Source organism: Argiope bruennichi, chromosome X1, assembly GCF_947563725.1.
Source record: "Argiope bruennichi chromosome X1, qqArgBrue1.1, whole genome shotgun sequence".
NCBI classification, from domain to species: Eukaryota; Metazoa; Arthropoda; class Arachnida; order Araneae; family Araneidae; genus Argiope; species Argiope bruennichi.
This window is the reverse complement of record NC_079162.1, coordinates 88810527-88829325: the sequence shown is the minus strand read 5'-3', so window position 1 is coordinate 88829325 and position 18799 is coordinate 88810527. Positions and strand designations below refer to the sequence as shown.

General features: G+C 29.3%; 1 protein-coding gene across 3 annotated transcripts in view; it reads right to left on the bottom strand.

Annotated features, from left to right (window-relative positions):
- The window catches only part of LOC129958821 (tripartite motif-containing protein 2-like), a 118274-nt gene that overhangs the window by 34156 nt on the left and 65319 nt on the right, over nucleotides 1–18799 (bottom strand). Inside the window, exon 1 of one of the 3 annotated variants that reach the window (XM_056071517.1) lies at nucleotides 4110–4240. The exons of the other annotated variants lie outside the window; for them this stretch is intronic. Within the exon in view, the coding sequence (XP_055927492.1) occupies nucleotides 4110–4136 (27 nt within the window). The 5' untranslated portion in view covers nucleotides 4137–4240. Of the gene's footprint in view, nucleotides 1–4109; nucleotides 4241–18799 lie in introns of those variants that run through there. 3 annotated transcript variants of the gene reach the window in all.

Genomic DNA, 18799 nt, shown 5'->3' with positions numbered 1-18799 from the left:
AACTTAAACGGGCGTAAATAAGAATCTTTGAATTTCATTATTTTATTTATGATAATAAATAATATCGAGTAAGTGCAACCTGTTAACTGCTCGATTTTCCTCGAGACGGCTACTGAAATTTTCTTTTTTTTACTATTTTAGCTAGACTGAATTTTTCAGTTTAGCTAAATTATTATTATTCAAAGCCTGATAACTTGCTCAATTTGATTGTAGGTGTTCCGTAGTATAACAAAGAAAAAAAGTCGATACTTGTATATCAATTGCTTGGCATTGAAAAACAAGAGCAAAGAATTTAGCATGGTGTGAATTCAGCATTTTTACTGAATCTTACATGCGATCTTCGTCAATTAATCGTTTGTATGTAATTAATACACAAGTAGGAGAAAATTGATTATGCATTTTGGATTCCTTTTTCTTTTCTTTCTTTTTTTATCTACAGAAACCAAAATTTGACATTTATCGACAATCTATTACCAAATTTAATATATTTATGTCCTTGTTTTTTTATTTTTCGCATTTATCTGCATGCCAAAATACAGACCGACAGATGGTCAACCTCCAGACGGATTTGGTTCCAAATCTGATACGGAGATTTGGAATGAAGATACGATGATACGGAGATAGTAAACTTGCGTACCGCATTTTAATTATAGACATACAGTTCTAGACATTTTGCTGTTAAAATGTCCCCTTGTATTTGAAAAGAAAGATAAATAAACTTCCTTGGCATAGATTTTTTTTTCAAAATTAGATCGAAATTTACAAATTTGATTTAAAATTGTTCATATACCAAATTTTCTCAGTCTAGCTCAAAGCGTTTTTGGATTATCATGTTCATGGATTTACAAATCTACCAACAAACAGACGTTAAGTCCAAAAATGTATTTTTCGAACCTTGGAAAATCTGAAATGTGAAGATTCATCAAAATCTAAAGTTCAAATTTTTTAACGATTATAATATTTTCTCTTTCTTCAAATACGAGAAAGTAAAAATACCCTTGGACATAAAGCATAATTCACTATTCTCTTTTATGAACACCATTCCTAATCGTAAATTTTTGTCTTTTTTTTTTTTTTCATACCCCAAGTCGTGTTAACTAATCACGAACAAACGTAAAAGAAAGTAATGCGTTTCTAAAAATGCGAAATCGTGTTATTTTTAGTTAGAAAAAGAAAAGAAATTTATATTACTTTCATGAAGTACATTTCGAGACCATGAACTAGTTCGTAAAAATATATGTTTTTAAATTTAGATTCGTAAAAAATAGAATCTGCTGCATCATTCTTTGAGAATGTTAGTTATACCTCTACATATTAATAATGCAGTAATAAATGTTTGCGACTCCATCACGCATTTGGACATTTTCAGTCTATGAATCATCAAAATACATCATAATCTTTTTAAAACAACATTTAATAATAATTTTACTCCAATTATCTTTTTAATAATAAAAGCAAACGATTTCTTTTTTACCCATTCGCTAGCAAGACTTCGGGAGAAAGTTTTCCCCACAGCTCATATTGTTTATTATTTTGATACCAGTTTCAGAGAGAATAAATTAAATTGAAAAAGAAAAAAAAACCTTTTCAAGTGAAACAGATGTTATTTATTTGTATGATACACATTGAAGCATTTGCCCATACTTTTATGTCACGCATCTTTTTTTAAAAGAAAAATGTTGTGAATATGAACATTAAAAATAAATTTTATTGTTTTTTTTAACATAACTAATATGCATGCGGCACAATTTGGTGCATGTAATTATCAAGAGATAATGAACACTCGTCACATAACTGTGACACATGTCTCAAGTGACAAAATTAAGACGTCACATACATGTAACACCGGCAGCGGAAGAAAAAAATATTTGAACTGTATTTAGATGGAAGAATTTTAAAAGTCATTTCTACTTGACAAAAATTAACTGACTTCAAATTTTATTTTAGTTGACAGCAATTTTAATATTCAAACTGTTGGGATAAATCACGTTTGTCCTTTTACATGATCAAACGTGTTACCACAGCTACTTGCGACATTTTGCCAGCTTCTAAATACCATTAAAGAGATTCCAAAATGCAAAAAAATCAACTTTTTGGTAAAAGTGACATACAGCATTTTGTCATCCGAGAGAAAATTCTTACACAGATATTAACTATTCAAAACAGCCTTCATGATGGTTTTTATTCTGTATATGCTGCTGCGAAATCTTTTTTCAAAAGAATCTGAATTAAGATTAAAAGTGAGTTACAATACATTATCAGTATTTTCAGAGCCTTCGGTTATAATTCATACAAATACAGGCTTAATATCTAATAATTTGGGAACTTTCCGATTTTTCACCTACTGATAAAGTAGTAATGGTCATTTACGGTTTCACCCATTACGAAGTTTCATGAAATATCAAAACAATCGGCGATGAAAATATAGAAAAGACAAGTTTATGGAAATCAGGAAATTGCTAATAACTTAATTTAAATGCTATTTCAAACGTTATTTAAAGATGCCGTATTTATGCCATAATCTGTAGCGGGTTTTCGATTAGGTATTTACCTAGACCACTAGGTTGAAGGAACCGCAAACAGGTCGATTTAAAATGTTATTAGACTAGTTACAAAATAAATTTTAAAACATACAAATTCTATGAAATGTAAGATGTCAGGATGATAAAAACACTTTTCGTCAAGTATCATTGAGTTCTATTTATTTCATGACGTTCATTTAGTCATTACAGTTATGCTTAAATATTATCACTTACAAATTTGGGTGCCACGCAGTTGCCCAAAGAAAAACATACATCATCCCCTCCCCCCCCCCCCCAAAAAAAAATTAACATAGATTAAATTATTAATTTATTTATTAAGTTTAAAGCGTCCCAAGGGCCACAAAATGTCTAACTCCTGCACTAGTTGCATTTATAAAGAAAGCAATCAATAATTTTGAAAACGTTTAATAAAAATGCTTTTGTCAAGTATCATTGAGTCGGTTCGTATTTATTTCATGACTTTCATTTAGTTTTTAGAGTATTTATAAATATCTATCATATGCTTATGTATTATTGCATACAAATTTGAAAGCTGCGCAGCTGTCCAAAGAAAAGCATATAAATTTTAACAAAATAAAAAAAAAGTTAACCTAAATTAAATAATCAATATATTGATTACTTTCAAAATTCCTAACTCCTACACTAGTCACATTTTATAAAGAAAGAAAAATCAAGGACGAACGAAAAATAATTGCAATAAATAATTTTGTAAACGTTTAATAAAAACGCATTTGTCAAGTATCGTTGAGTCGGTTCGTATTTATTTTATGACATTCATTTATTTATTACAGATTTATAAACATCTATTATATGCTTAAATATTATCGCATACAAATTTGCATGCCGCGCAGTTGCCAAAGATAAGCATATATATTTTTCACAAAATAATAAAAAAAATTAGCCTAAATTAAATCTTTAAAATATTGATTAAATTTAAACGTATAATATATATATATATATATATATATATATATATATATATATATATATATATATATATATATATATATATATATATATATATATATATATATATATATATCAAATAGAAACGAAAAATAATTGCAATCAATAATTTTGAAAAACAAAAGAGAGGTGAAGTTTTGTTTAGTAAATTGATAAGAAATAAAAAACTGAATAAATCTGAAAGTAATGATATGCATTTGAGTAATCAAGAAACAAAGATTCACTCTGTCTCATTTAAGTCTTTTCAAGCGATTATATGTACAAACTCAAAGCATAAAACACACTTTAAAAGAGCAAAAATGGACTTAATTTAAGTAACATATTTCAAATCAAGCCCATCTAAAATCTTAAAAACTCAAAGCAAAAATCACACTTTAAGGGAACAAAATGGACTTAATTTAAGTAACATATTTCAAACTAATCCCACCTAATACCTTAAAAACTCAAAACATAAAATACACTTTAAAAGAGCAAAAATGGACTTAATTTAAATAACATATTTCACATCAAGTCCATCTAATACTTAAAAAAATTAATAAATCATTATAAAAAGTAAAAATTATAGTTTATTATTATTAAATTCCATTATTAATTCCTTACCTTCTGAAAATACGTTGCGAGCATCATCTTGAAATTAGTGTTGTCCTGTTAGAAAATTGCAATGTGTTTTTTTGCAAGATCTTCACATTACCACAGCATAGAAAGAAGTGAGACTGGAACAGTTATCGCGCAGGGATTTGAATAGTGGAATCAGTTATAAGCCACGTGACCTTCTACCGTATGATGGGAAATTTCAGTTTGTAAGTGGGCAGCGTCTTGTAGCTTTGATTGGCGTGGCTCCTACGCTCCCAACGAACGTTGTAAAAACTTGGTACTGGTTGAATAACCGAAAAGACAGGGTCAAACACTCCAATGGGTTTGGCTCCACAAATAAAACTGAAGGAAAAAAGAATCTTATTCTTCCTTCCCAAATTTTTATTTATTTTTTCTCCCCATTTTGAACTTTTTTTAACGTTTTCACTCAAATGATGATATGATGAGATCAATAATCTGATATAAGAATGGGAAAAAAACACCGATTTCCATTCATGTAGTTATCAGCCGATGCTAAAGCCAGAAGTGGTTAAACTCTTCAAGGGCAGAAAAAAGAATTGTGTCGAAACTTTCGAGAAAAGGTCGCATAGAAAGGCTCGGATTAAATGAAGATTAATGAAATATATAATTGCTTGTCGAATAATGAATTAAAAATGTTGATAAAGGAACACACAGGAATAAGGAAATTAAACTAGAAAAAAAATAACCTATATGATATGCTACAACAAATTAATGAATTTCGTTCGGAGACCTCAAAATATTCATTTTAGGATTCAGTAATTTCTAATTAAAAATTAATTAAAGGGTAGGGTAATGGCGTATTTTTGACAAAGTGACAGTCTAGGTAGTTGGACAGAGGGGTTGGAAGCAGATCAATGAAAAAAGAGTTATTACTCCAATTGCCAAATAAATAAATTAGTAAAAAATAAAAATTCTAAAATATTAGTTAAAAAATTAAATGTTAATAATGTTAAATAATTAGTTTTAATAGTGTTAATAATTCTAAATTATTAACATTCTGTCAAATATAATTAGTCGGTTATCTACATATTTCGCTACGTTCTCCTAGATATTTCAGAATTTATAAAAACCGGGAACCTATATAATTCTGTATACAAACTTAGATACCGTATAATCTTGAGTCATAATAAATAAATATGCATTTCGTAAGATTTCTAAAATAAAAAAAAATAACCCAAAATAAATAACATACTGACAAAGTTAAAGATACATTTAAAAGGGAAATAAATTGACCAGTTTAATCGAAGAAGGGTCTCATAATATTTTTGAGGGTGATAATTTTTGATTTCCTCTTGACCATCTGAATGTCGAAATAGAATATTTTATTATGTTTTAGCTCAAAATGTATTTTTATAGCACTGGTTCACCTCGTCGTTTATATTAATTATTTTTGCAAATGAAGCAGCACAAATTTTCCAGTGTAAAAATATCAAAATTGGTTAAAGTAAAATACAAAAATTTCATGTCTTCGGTTTACGCAAGATGCATTTTGAAAAAAAAAGAAGATGATATTCAAAATTTCCTCCCAAAAATTTTATAATGATTTTATTTAAATGAAAAGCAACTGTTCGATTTTTAACATATTCAATTTAAAATCATCAGCCAGATTTCATTCATTTCATTTAAATATGTAACAGAAAAAGTTTAATCCAAGAATAGGAATTAATTCGATTAACTCGGGCTTTCTTTTGCTGTTTCAAAATTTTTAAGTACAGATTATACAAAAAACCTCACTTAAAACCATGTCTGTAGTTTTATGATCCGAAATTTTAATGTTTTAAAATTGAACCAAAGATCATGCAATATTGATTTCTATGAAATGTAATCCTTCATTGCACAATTTGTTGATGTTTTGCTTTAAAAAAAAATCTCAATTTAAATTTCCAATAAGCTTAGATGTTACAGATAACGGCAAAAATTATGACAAAAAATTGAAGTTCTATTTAAATTTCAATTATTTAGTTTATTGCATAAAACAGCTGAGGAAATCATTATAAAAAATCTAAGTACTTTATTTTTTTATTATTTTAAGTACTTATTTTGAGAAAAGAATAAAAAAAAAACGGAATAAAAGGAATTGGGCAAAAAATAAAATCGTTTTAGAGATTTTTTTTGGAAAACATAGAAATTCGTTAGACAGATTTATATGACAGAAGTTATATTTCATTTTTAAGAAATATACTTTTCTAATTCAAAGCCCACGCCAACTCATTCACCCAAAAGGGTTTGAAACATTTTATGGCCGCCAGGGAAAAGGAAACATAGCGAGAAAGCCACAGGGTATAACCCAGCCGACCATAGCAGCTATATGCTTATGCTTTTTAATCCTATCTTATTCGTTTTTACAACAAGAAAATGATGATGAAAAAAATTCTTTTTTTAACGTTTTTATTTTCTTTCTTCACAAATGTAATATGCCTTACTTCATCATTACTTTTTTCTACACGAAGTATAAAAAAAGTACTGTAATCGTCAAAAATTCGAGCTCAAGTGAGTGAAGAATATCCACATTTTGGACCTCCCTGATTTCGAAAAACGTCTATTTGTCTATCCGTATGTATGTCTATCTGCTTAAGACAAAGATAACTCAATACACTTTGAGCTAGATGAATGAAATTTGGTATATGGCCTTTACACCAGGTTTGTATATTTCTGTCCCATTTTGAGCAATATCTATTCAGAAGAACTGTTCGGCTGTTCTAATATAATTTAACAAAATAACTACAAAGCAAAGAGAGCTAGATGGATAAAATGTAGTACACAGATTTAACATTTATAGTGTAGAGATCTGTCAAAGTTTGAGCCAAATCCAACAAAGTATTAACCGTCTGTCGGTCTGTACTTTCAGATGTATGTAAACACGACAACTCAAAAATTCAATGACTTAAATGTATCAAATTTTGTGACAGCAATTACAGTTTTAAATCAAATTTTTGTTTCAATCTGTAAATCGTCAGATTTTGATGAATCTTATCATTTCAGACCTCGTTGAGTCCGAAAAATATATTTTTGAAATTATGTCTGTCTGAGAACATGATAACTGACAAACGTTTTGAGCTAGAGGGATGAAATTTGGTAAATGGTTTTACATCAGATTTGCAGATTTCTGTTTAATTATGAAATAAATCCATTAGCAGGAAATCTGTCTATACGGCTCTCAGAAAGGATGGCTATAACAACTAAATGATAAGAGCTTATTGAATGAGATTTGATACACAGATTTAGCATCTAAAGTATATATATGTATCAAATTTTGAACCAAATCCGTCAAGGGGCTGATCGTTTGTTCTTCTGTACTTTTCATGTTTGTAAACGTGATATCTCAAAAAACAATGAAGCGGGCAAAAACTTCATAAAACATATTATCCTAGAACATGGTTATCTTTCAACACGATTCGAGACTCAGGAAAAACCTCGGATTATACGGAGAGTAATAAAAACCACATCAATGATGTAAATTCGATGGAAATGACATCTGGGATATGCCATTATATTTTAGGGGGCAGTAGCAGCAGTTGAAAAATTACACATTTTACTTTTAAAAAGCTAAGCTAAAAGCTATTTGCTAAGTAGAACTTTCACTTAGTAGAGCAGTTGGAACTATTCCCCTCCCCCCTTAAAGCATATTCTTCCAATAAATGGAAATGAATACAGAATGAATAAATGAATACAGAATGAATGAAATGAATGAATGAATACAGAATGAATGAATGAAATGAATGAATTAATACAGAATGAATAAATGAATACAGAATGAATGAAATGAATGAATGAATACAGAATGAATGAATGAATGAATACAGAATGAATGAATGAAATGAATGAATGAATGAAATGAATGAATACAGAACGAAGGAATGAATACAGAATGAAGGAATGAAATGAATGAATACAGAATGAATGAATGAAATGAATGAATACAGAATGAATGAAATGAATGAATGAATGAAATGAATGAATACAGAATGAATGAAATGAATGAATGAATGAAATGAATGAATACAGAATGAATGAAATGAATGAATACAGAATGAATGAAATGAATACAATAAATTAAGACAGAATTTCGCAAATGTTAACGTTACATAACTATGCTCATAAACATCTCTGAACAAAAGCAAGAATCTCAAAATAACAGATCTTTTTATAAAAAGACCAGAATGAAAATCATTATGAAATGAAATGAAGATCATAATGAAATGAAAATACATTTGGAATGGAATGAAATGAAAATAATAATGAAAAATCATTATGACAGAACGAAAGTCATGTCTTATGAAAAAGAAAATACCCTCATTTAGTTGTATTCAATAAAGATGACGGAAAACAACAACAATAACAACATTACTTATACATATTAACATATAACACTTTAGGTTCACAATATCTTTAAATAGATACCTATCGTATTTTGCAAGTCCATTTTGCTTGTTATCATTTTTGAAATCTAATTCGCATTTTGCGTTAATTCTTTAATTAGTACAACACGAATTTGCATAACAAGTAATAATTTTTTTGGAAATTAACAACCATATTATATAGGGCCTCTGCTTTTCGGACGTTTCCTAAAAAATAATGCTTTAGTCAAACTTAAAATGGTACACTATTTATTTATGTAAGATATACAATTCGTAGATTAAAAAAAACGAAATTAAAGAATATATTCGGATTGTAGAATCAATTGATGGGAAATAAAATAATAAGCATATTTAACACATTTCAAATCTCTTCTGAAAAGTAAAATTGGCATAACCTTGGAAATACCTTACGAGAAGTAAAACAAATTCCATTAAGATTATCGGAAGACAGCGAAGATGTACAATAATAAATTGCAATGAGAGGAATGATTCATCAGCAGATGTTGAACGAAGAAAAAGATATCTGGAGATAACTGTTATTTATAGGCAAAAGTGTGTTTTGCAAAGCAATTTCCGAACGTTAATTGGTTCCAGGAAAGGATAAAAGAAAGAGTAATAGCAGGAGTATAAAGAAAAGCGAAAATAGCATTGATGGAGCAATACGGGGAAACAAGTATATTAAGAAAGAAAAATGAGCAATACTATGTTAGAAAAACAATAGTTAAACTTTTTTTCTTTGATTTTATCCCATTTAGTCTAACTATCACATATCTACAATTACAATAAATTCTAGTTGCAAAAATATAGCGAATAGATAAATATAGCTACCAAATCTGTAGAATAAAAATAGAGATCAAAGAATATATTAGATTTGTAGAATCAAAACATGCTAAAAAAAAGAATGGATATTATTTGCAGAATCAAAAAATGCTAAAAAAAAAAGAATGGATATTATCTGTAGAATAAAAATATGCGGAAAAAAAGAATGAATATTATTTGTAGAATCAAAAAATGCTAAATAAAGAATGGATATTATCCGTAGAATCAAAATATGCGGAAAAAAGAATGGATATTATTTGTAGAATCAAAATATACTAAAAAAGGAATGGATATTATTCGTAGAATCAAAATATGCGGAAAAAAGAATGGGTATTATTTGTAGAATCCAAAGATGAGAGAAAAAAAAAAGATTGTATACGATTTGTAAAACCAAAAGACAAAGAAACTAAAAACAAAGATATACTCAAATTGTAAAACTGAAACGTTGGAAACTAAAATAATATATTTGATCAAAATAAATTAATATATTTAATGTGTTTCTTTTTGAACTTACAATCGAACATTAGGCTTGAGTCGTCTATGGAATGTGGAATTACCAAATTTCCTAGTTTCCTTGTTTTCCTTGTAGTTCTCAAAAGTAGATTAAAATCTTTTGCATAGTTCTCAATAAAGATATATTTACAAATAAAAAAATTCAATTCATGTAAATTTAAATACTTACTCTAGACATCAGAACAGTAATTCTATAAAATATTAGCCAAAGGGAATTCTCCAGAGCATTTGTTTCTGTTCTTTTTCCTGACATATATAAAAATAATTATTAATTTTTAAATGATAACAAAAATGTATTCCATCATGGTTGTTTAGAATATAATATTACCCCACTTTTACAATGCATTTACAACACTTTATTCTAATCTTCTTAGACTGTATAAAAATTCTTAAGTTAACATTCATGGAATTCTACGTTTCCCGTCATTTACACCATACCATGAAATTCGAGCGGAGAAAAAACCAAGGAAAATGACGTCGCAACCAACAAACTCTTCGAATAACCGTCAGTCAAGGGATTGAAAGCATTTTCCATAATCTTTATGAACGTGAAAGACAAGTAGAGGACATAATTAATGCGAGATGCAAACAGAAATCCATGCTAGATTAGTTTAAACGAAGCAGTAATTGTGTGTTACATCTGGAGTAAATGTTTGTAAAAATTTCTTTAATCTTTATGAATGTGAAAGACAAGTAGAGAACATAATTAATGCGAGATGCAAGCAGAAATCTATGCTAGAATAGTTCGATAGGAAGCAGTAATTGTGTGTTATGCCTGGAATAAATGTTTGTAACAATTTCCATAATCTTAATGAATGTGAAAGAGAAGTAGAGGGCAATCAATGCGAGATATAAACAAAAATTCATGTTAGATTAGTTTTAAAAGAAGCAGTAATTGCTCATTATGTCTGAAATTAATGTTTGTAATAATTTCCATAATCTTTATGAACATGAAAGATAAGCAGAGGGCATAATTAATGCGACATGCAAATAGAAATCCATGTTATATTAGTTTTAAAAGAAGCAGTAATTGTGTGTTAAGTCTGAAATAAATGTTTGTAACAATTTCCATAATCTTTATGAACGTGCAAGACAATTAGAGGACATAATTAATGCGAGTTGCAAACAGAAATCCATGCTAGATTATTTCGGCAGGATACAGTAATTGTGCGTTACGTCTGAAAACAAATGTTCGTTACTACTGTAAATGCAATACTATTGAAATTTATTATTGAATTATTTCAGAACAATTACTGCATCTTAGGTAATTCTATACAAGCATTATGAAATATAACCTAACTAAAAGAATATATTACACAACAGATGAACTAATTGTCGTCTAGCCATTGAATGAATAGAATTACAAAGGCAAAATAATACCAGCAATTTATTTATATTGAATGTCTATTTGAGTTAAATACTTGGATTAAAAACGGAATAATGAATTATATTAATAATATACCTTTGGGAAACATTTGTCTATTTTTGTCCAGGGCATTTTTACCAATGTATTTTTCCACTTACACCATTACTCCTCTGATCCCCTGAGAAACTAAAATTGAGGTGATATCTTAATATATATAAATTACGTGTCACGTTGTTTGTCCGCGATGGACTCCTAAACTACTTAACCGATTTTAATCAAATTTGCACACCGTGTGTAGTTTGATCTAACTTAAAAGATAGGATAGCCCTTTTTTTAAATTTTTTATTAGAATTTTAATTATTAATTAAAAACTAACTTTCCCGCCAAAAAAATCTTTTCATTTTTTACACCGCCAAATAAGTAAGGGTTCAGTTGTTGTTTTTTTTTTTTCCCAACAGTAATCAGGCTAGGTTTAAGATTTTTCGGCGGATTATTTCAAACGATTCTGTTTATTTTCTTAATGTTTGATGCATTTAAAATTAAACATTGTTAATTAATCGGTCTTTCAGATACATTATGAAGTACTTTTGAATTAAAATAAAACAGAATAAAGGAAATTAAAAATTTCTAATCTGCATAGCGTTACCTCAACTGGCGTAGAAAAACTCACGCATTTGTGTTCCGTAACTGGCGTTGAAAATTCACGCATGCGCATTGTATTATGATTGTTTACATTTCAACGGAAGCGGACTCGATTTAAATTATTTTTAGGTTCGTTGCATGTTTTTGTAATTAAATTGTATTTAAGTTAGTTATATATTTTTTGTATACGCTTATAGTTTTAAGTACATCGTTTTTTAAGTAGTTTTTTTTTAACCTGTTTTCGACCGATTATTCTAAACGATTCGTTTTATTTTCTTAATGTTTGATGCATTTAAAATTAAACATTGTTAATGAATCGTTCTGGTCATGATGAATCTGAGAATATTTTGTTGACAAATTCTTGAAATATTACACAAATTAGGAAAGATATTCTTTAGTGCCCATAAAGTTTAAACGCTCAGTGACTCTTTTCAGTAATCATATTACAAAAAAATACTTTGTTTCAGTAAAAAATATTATTATATTAATTGCAGATTAATCCTTTCCACTTTAATTTATAGTATAAATTCTACGGGAACTAACAGAAAATTAGAGAGATACATATTACGTTGTGACTGAAGGCGTTTATAATATTATGAGTGAATTATATATCAACATTTGAAGTTTTAAAATATTTTGATGAAGAAGCTATTAAAGTAGGAATTGCATAAAATATTTAATTATTAAAATTTTAACGAACATTAAGATGGGCGAACCGGCTGGTCGCCAAAGGCGGCTAGTTGTATATATATTCAAAACAAAATGATCTTGATATCCTAAATAGAAAACCTTTGACTTGAAGTTAGTTACATATTAAAAATTAATTAATTAATCACCCAGATAACTGGAATAACACTAATATATTTAACTAATTTTCAATTCCGGTTTCTTTATTAAATATGCTATACTCTTCTACGGCATCATTCAACATCAGTCTTGCAGGCATTCATCTCATCATCTCAAGTATCGTGCTTTAAGATGATAAACTATTGTGGTGAACGCTTATAACCCAGTTAACAGCTACGCTGCATGAGGAATTGCTTTTGTATTGTGGTCATGTTACTGGGCTGCGAACTACAAGGTCCCAGGTCCTATCCTCGCACATCCCAATCCGCTACATTGGTGACCCGGACGTGATCCTTCCACCTACGCACAGCTGTTGCGGCGCTATCTGCCCACAGCAAACCAAAGTCGTCAGACTCACTTGACGCAGCAACATAAAGCCGTCAGACTCACTTGACGCAGCAACCACATGCTCGCCATAATGCTTGGCGCTTCTCAATAGGTATAGGCACATTAGACTCAACAGGTAATACATCACCACTCAACAGCCATATCGTTCGTCTCACTGGAGGGAAGAGTCTGTGGTGAAAGCTTATAAGCCAGTTAACAGCTACGCTGCACGAGCAATTGCTTTTTTTTTTTATTGTGGTCATGCTACTGGGCTGTGAACTACAAGGTTCCAGGTTCTATCCTCGCACATCCCAATCCGCTACACTATTAACAGTGAACTTATTTTAAAGGAATTCGCATTTTCAAAAAATCGTGGACATCATTAGGAAAAATCCATACAATTTAAAAATTCAAATATGGAAAATATTTTAATATGCAGTTCCATCTTCAGTAACTGAATTGATTTTATAATTTGCTAACGTTTCAATAAATTTACTACATTCATGTGTTACAGGTAATAACAAAAAGTCAAGTAAGTAGTAACAAAATCTTATTTATTATTATTATTTCTTTATAATACTAAAGTAAATGTTAGATTTTGTTCTATTAATGCTACCCATTTCCGTCTCTCTCCCTCTCTCTCTCTCTTTTTTTTAAAAACTAAATATAGTTTTGGTTGATATTTCGGATTTCCTTTAAAGGATGACCGTTAAATACTTCCATCTTCTTCCCCAACTTTGGATTTTACAGTTTAGATTCATTTTTTCAATTATGATATTATTCTAAAGCAACGCTACAAGGACTTCCAAAATAATGAAACAAAGAATAAGGAAAAATCTAATATGCAGAAGCAAAATGCATTTACATTAGAACATGGGGTGGCATCTGTTACAAGGGAGTGTTGAGCTCTTTGCTAGCGAATTATGTAAGAAAAAAAAGGGGATATACCAGATAAAGTGTATAATACAGATTTCATGGAATACAAATTTACAATAGTATAATAGTATCGCTTTGGTCGGCAAGCCCTTTGAACACTTATTAAATACCCTAAATGTCCTTTGTTGATATTTTCCTGGTAGCCATTACATTTGCCGTGCTGTGTATGACTTGTAATTCAATTATTCATACAACTGTTGATGGTTTTTTTTTTTTAAATTAGAGTTCCATTAAACCTGTGTTTCATAAAATATCTGGTTGTATCCGTTCTTTTACTTGATTCTCTGGAAAAAAGCCCTTTGTAGTCGTCTGCCTTTGCATTTGCCATTGCATGTTCGATTCTAAAAATGTCGTGCTTGACTTACTTAATAAAATTATTTTACAGTCACCGCATTATTTTAGAACCACCCTGCTTTATTCTAAATCAACATTAAATTAGATATTTACTGTACATTTCCACATCTTTGGAAATGATTTGTACGTGTCACCAAATAGCAGTTTCTTGTTTGGATAAATATTTTTTTAATATTCGAAAATGAATTTTCCGGAATTTCTGGAAAAAAAAAGGACACCCTTAAAAGATAATTTTAAATAGGAATTTTGTATAAATAATAGACATTTCATTATAATTATTATTAAGATTTGTATAAAAAGATACTATGTTTATAGAAAAACGCATCCGTCGAAAGCGACCCCCCCCCAATATATATATATATATATTATTTTGTTAGTTGACATTTGTTGAAATGAAACACCTGCCCAGTACTTGTGAGTTACAACTATCAGACTTGTTTACGTAGAATATGTTGATGTTAAGAAGTTAGTTTATATGGAAGTAACCTTTTCATAACTCTAAACCTTATATGTTTGCAAATGTTTATCTCTCTGTCTTGTAGTGTGCATTGAGGATTTCACCACTTTTCAAATATAAACAAAAATCCAACTTCATTTTGCCTCCATTTTTAGACCCTTTTTTCGGTCCATAAGGATAAGCAAATGTTCTTATAGAAATATCTATCGATAATTGTTGATAATGCAAGAATTATGCAATGTTTAAGAAGTTACAAATAAAAAAAAATCCTAGCAAAATGTTATTTACTCTCTTTATGAATTAAATTCGGAAAAACAAGGAAGTTGAATTAAAAAATGTTTGTTAGGACACTGCTATTTTTGCAGAAATGTTTTATTTTTTACACCATGTTTTCAAATTAAACTATAAATATTTCTCAAAGTAGTCATAACAAATTTCGCTTCTGTAATTTCTGCGGAAGAAATAAATTCAGGCATTTTAATTGGAATTTATTTGAGGCACTTAAAAATGGGTTAGCATCGAAGCGGCATTTTTCAAATCTAAAATAACGAAATTATAAGCGATTTCAATAAATATTCCGAATCCTTACAATGAATTCATTGTACTATTTTACTATAAGTATCTTTATAACCATTTAAAATGTTAGCAGGTTTTAAAAGTTAATAATTCTTGTCCTAAGGCAAAAAAAAAGTTTATCATAACTCATTAATCTTGCTGGGTATTTTTTTAATACACATTCTTGAAGTACATTCTTCCTTGATGAAAAATGAAGATAAAACTGATTTAAAAGTGCATACGGTACTTAAACCTTCGGATTTCAAACGGTATGTTTGGATACATACATTATGAGGTCATTAACACTAGAATTCAATCATCACAATCCAACTTATGAAAGAGCCATGACCCAAGATGTCAAACGGAACAAAATTTTGACTCAAACATTTTTGCCACAAACGGCTCTTAGAAGATAAAATCGCAGGTTTCCACTTAGTTAAATTAAACTCCGTGAAGGCTGTCTGAAAAGAAGAAATCCACTTATCGCGAAACTGGTGGAAACACTAGATCTCTTAAGATAGAACTTGTCTCTCCAATGGCTCTTATAACATCCATTTACAAGATTAATCACGTTCTTCGTATGTTTTGTCTTGTTATTATCTTTCTCCCTTTACTTACAATGTAGATTCAGATCTGCCCACTCTAAGATGTCTTGTCTGGAGGAAATAGGAAGAACCATATTGAAATGTGGATGCATTCAAAGAGTGGGGTTTTCACATATTGATCTTGCATCTTCACATAAAAGAAAATTGTTATTTTAGAATGTGACATTTTAAAGAACGGGGGAATTAATTTGAAAAGTTTATAAACAAAGAGGTTTTATATTTTGATTTTTGGGAATTTCCCAAAAAATTGTTTTACAAACTCTCCCTGAAATATTAAGTTCGTATAAAACTTCTATACGAAAAGGCAAAATGTATTTTAAGAGTTATAAAATAATATTAGAAGGATATAATTATAACAAAATCGTCGTGTGCGTAGTCCTAATGTTAAAAGTATTAGCTCTAAAACGCCATTATTTTTTTACAGCAAAATGTATTTAGAATTTATGGAATTTTTGTTCAAACTATTTAAATGCTTTGTTTTCACTTAAAATCTCATCCTTTCTCTCGTAAAAGAAACTTGGAAACAGAATTTATATGCAAGTTGGAGAATAATTTGAAAGAGAAAAAAGTGGTATAGAAAATAGGTTGAGGTTGACTTTTACTAGAAAAAAACAGCTTATATTACCTCTAAATGATAAAAAAGCACTATAATGAACTAAACGATTGTAATTTAAACTGAATAAATGAAGGTAATCTTTTTTTGGAAAATTTTATAGAAACGCTGAATAAAACATTTTTATTTAAACATTTTTTTGTAATCTAAATTGAGGGAGGTTTTTAGGCCGAATGCTTCCATCAATTAGATAGTTTACAGAAACTGATAGAAAATACTGAATTTGAAAGATTAAGAAAAATAATTTTAAATCTAAGTCAAAGATTAAGAAAAGGAAGAAGTCAAAAGTTTAAGAAAAATGAATTTTAAGTCAAAGCCGAAGATTAAGAAAAAGAAGTCAATTTTTTTTAATTGAACAATTATAAATCCCCCGTGCACCACAAAGTATCACACGGGGCAAGTCAAAATATTAAGAAAAAGAATTGTAGCCTCAACTTTTCGGGGGACAAAATTTGAAAATTAGGTTCCTCTCACTCTCAATTCCTGATTCCTTGTACAATCAACAAAGATTTACAAAAATAATCAGTAAAATTTAGCATTTGTCAAACTCATTGGATGTTGGAATAAACCGGAAATAAAACATATAGGGAGAAGCGAACTCTTTTAATCATGACTGAATATCATATAAAATGTATGATGGTAAAAGAGAGAGCAGAGATCAAAAGAAAGAGAGAGTTCTCCTGAGAGTTCTCCAATAAGAATAAATGCTAAATATCTTTCAGCTCTCCAATGGTGTATATGTTAGAAAGCAGACAATATCTCAGTTGACCGAATAATGCAAAAGTCAATGAAGCAAATTAATTGCATGGAATACGGTAAGTATTTCATGATTTTAATTTGCGTGCCATTTAGCTATTCGTTGATTTTGGACTGAAATTTTTCTTGTCTCTCTCTTTCCCTTTCTTTCTTAAACACAGATCTACAAATATGGAGACAAATGTCTATGTTAATAACTCAGTAATAAGAATGAATGCTAATTATCTTTTAGATCTCCAATGATGTATATGTTAGAAAGCAGACAATATCTCAGTTGAAGGGATAATGAAAAGTCAATGAAGCAAATTAATTGCATGGAATACGGAGAGTATTTCATGATTTTAATTTGCGTGCCATTTAGTTATTCGTTGATTTTGGACTGGAATTTTTCTTGTCTCTCTCTCTCTTAAACACAGATCTACAAATATGGAAACAAATGTCTATGTTAATAACTCAGTAATAAGAATGAATGATAATTATCTTTCAGCTCTCCAATGGTGTATATGCTAGAAAGCAGACAATATCTCAGTTGACGGGATAATGAAAAGTCAATGAAGCAAATTAATTGCATGGATTATGGTGAGTATTTCATTATTAAAATTTGCGTACCCTATTCGTTGATTTGGGACTGGAATTTTTCTTCTCTCTCTCTCTCTCTCTCTTAAACACAGATCTACAAATACGGAGACAAATGTCTATGTTAATAACTCAGTAATAAGAATGGATGCTAATTATCTTTCAGCTCTCCAATGGTGTATATGTTAGAAAGCAGACAATTTCTCAGTTGACGGGATAATGTAAAAGTCAATGAAGCAAATTAATTGCATGGAATATGGTGAGTATTTCATGATTTAAATCTGTGTGCCATCTAGCTATTCGTTGATTTTGTACTGGAATTTTTCTTGTCTCTCTCTCTCTCTCTTAAACACAGATCTTCAAATATGGATACAAATGTTTATGTTAATAACTCAGTAATAAACAATGGATTGTAGATGAAATACTTTTACTTTGTGGAATTACTAATGAGGTAAAATTGGCACAATCCTTGTTTTGTCTGCAGATAATACAAAAAAAGCGTCTGTAAATTCCTTTAATTTGTGGAGCCCCTCAGGAGTCCCTCTAACTTTTCAAAGTAAACAATTGAGCCTTTGCTTTGTACCCATAAAGGTATCTTGAGTTCAGTTTCCAGCCTACAGCAAGCTAGATTCAATTGATATGCCAGTGTGTAAAAAGCTAAAATCTTGATCATTTTCGGTACGGTTATTATTTTCTCACCGGATAAAAATAATGCGAGAAAGATCTGAACAATGAAAAATGAACGTTTAAATTAATATTAATTCATTCAACGAAACATGCATTAACCTTTACTTTTAAATTTCAATTTATCAGCATTTATACCGTTATTAACCAGTTAAAATACATTAATTTTAAATTAAAATGAATTAAAAGTCCATAATTAATTAAATATCTATAAATAAGCATTAAAAATCTGGAACTACTGATTGCAGTAAAACTAAACAAGTACTCC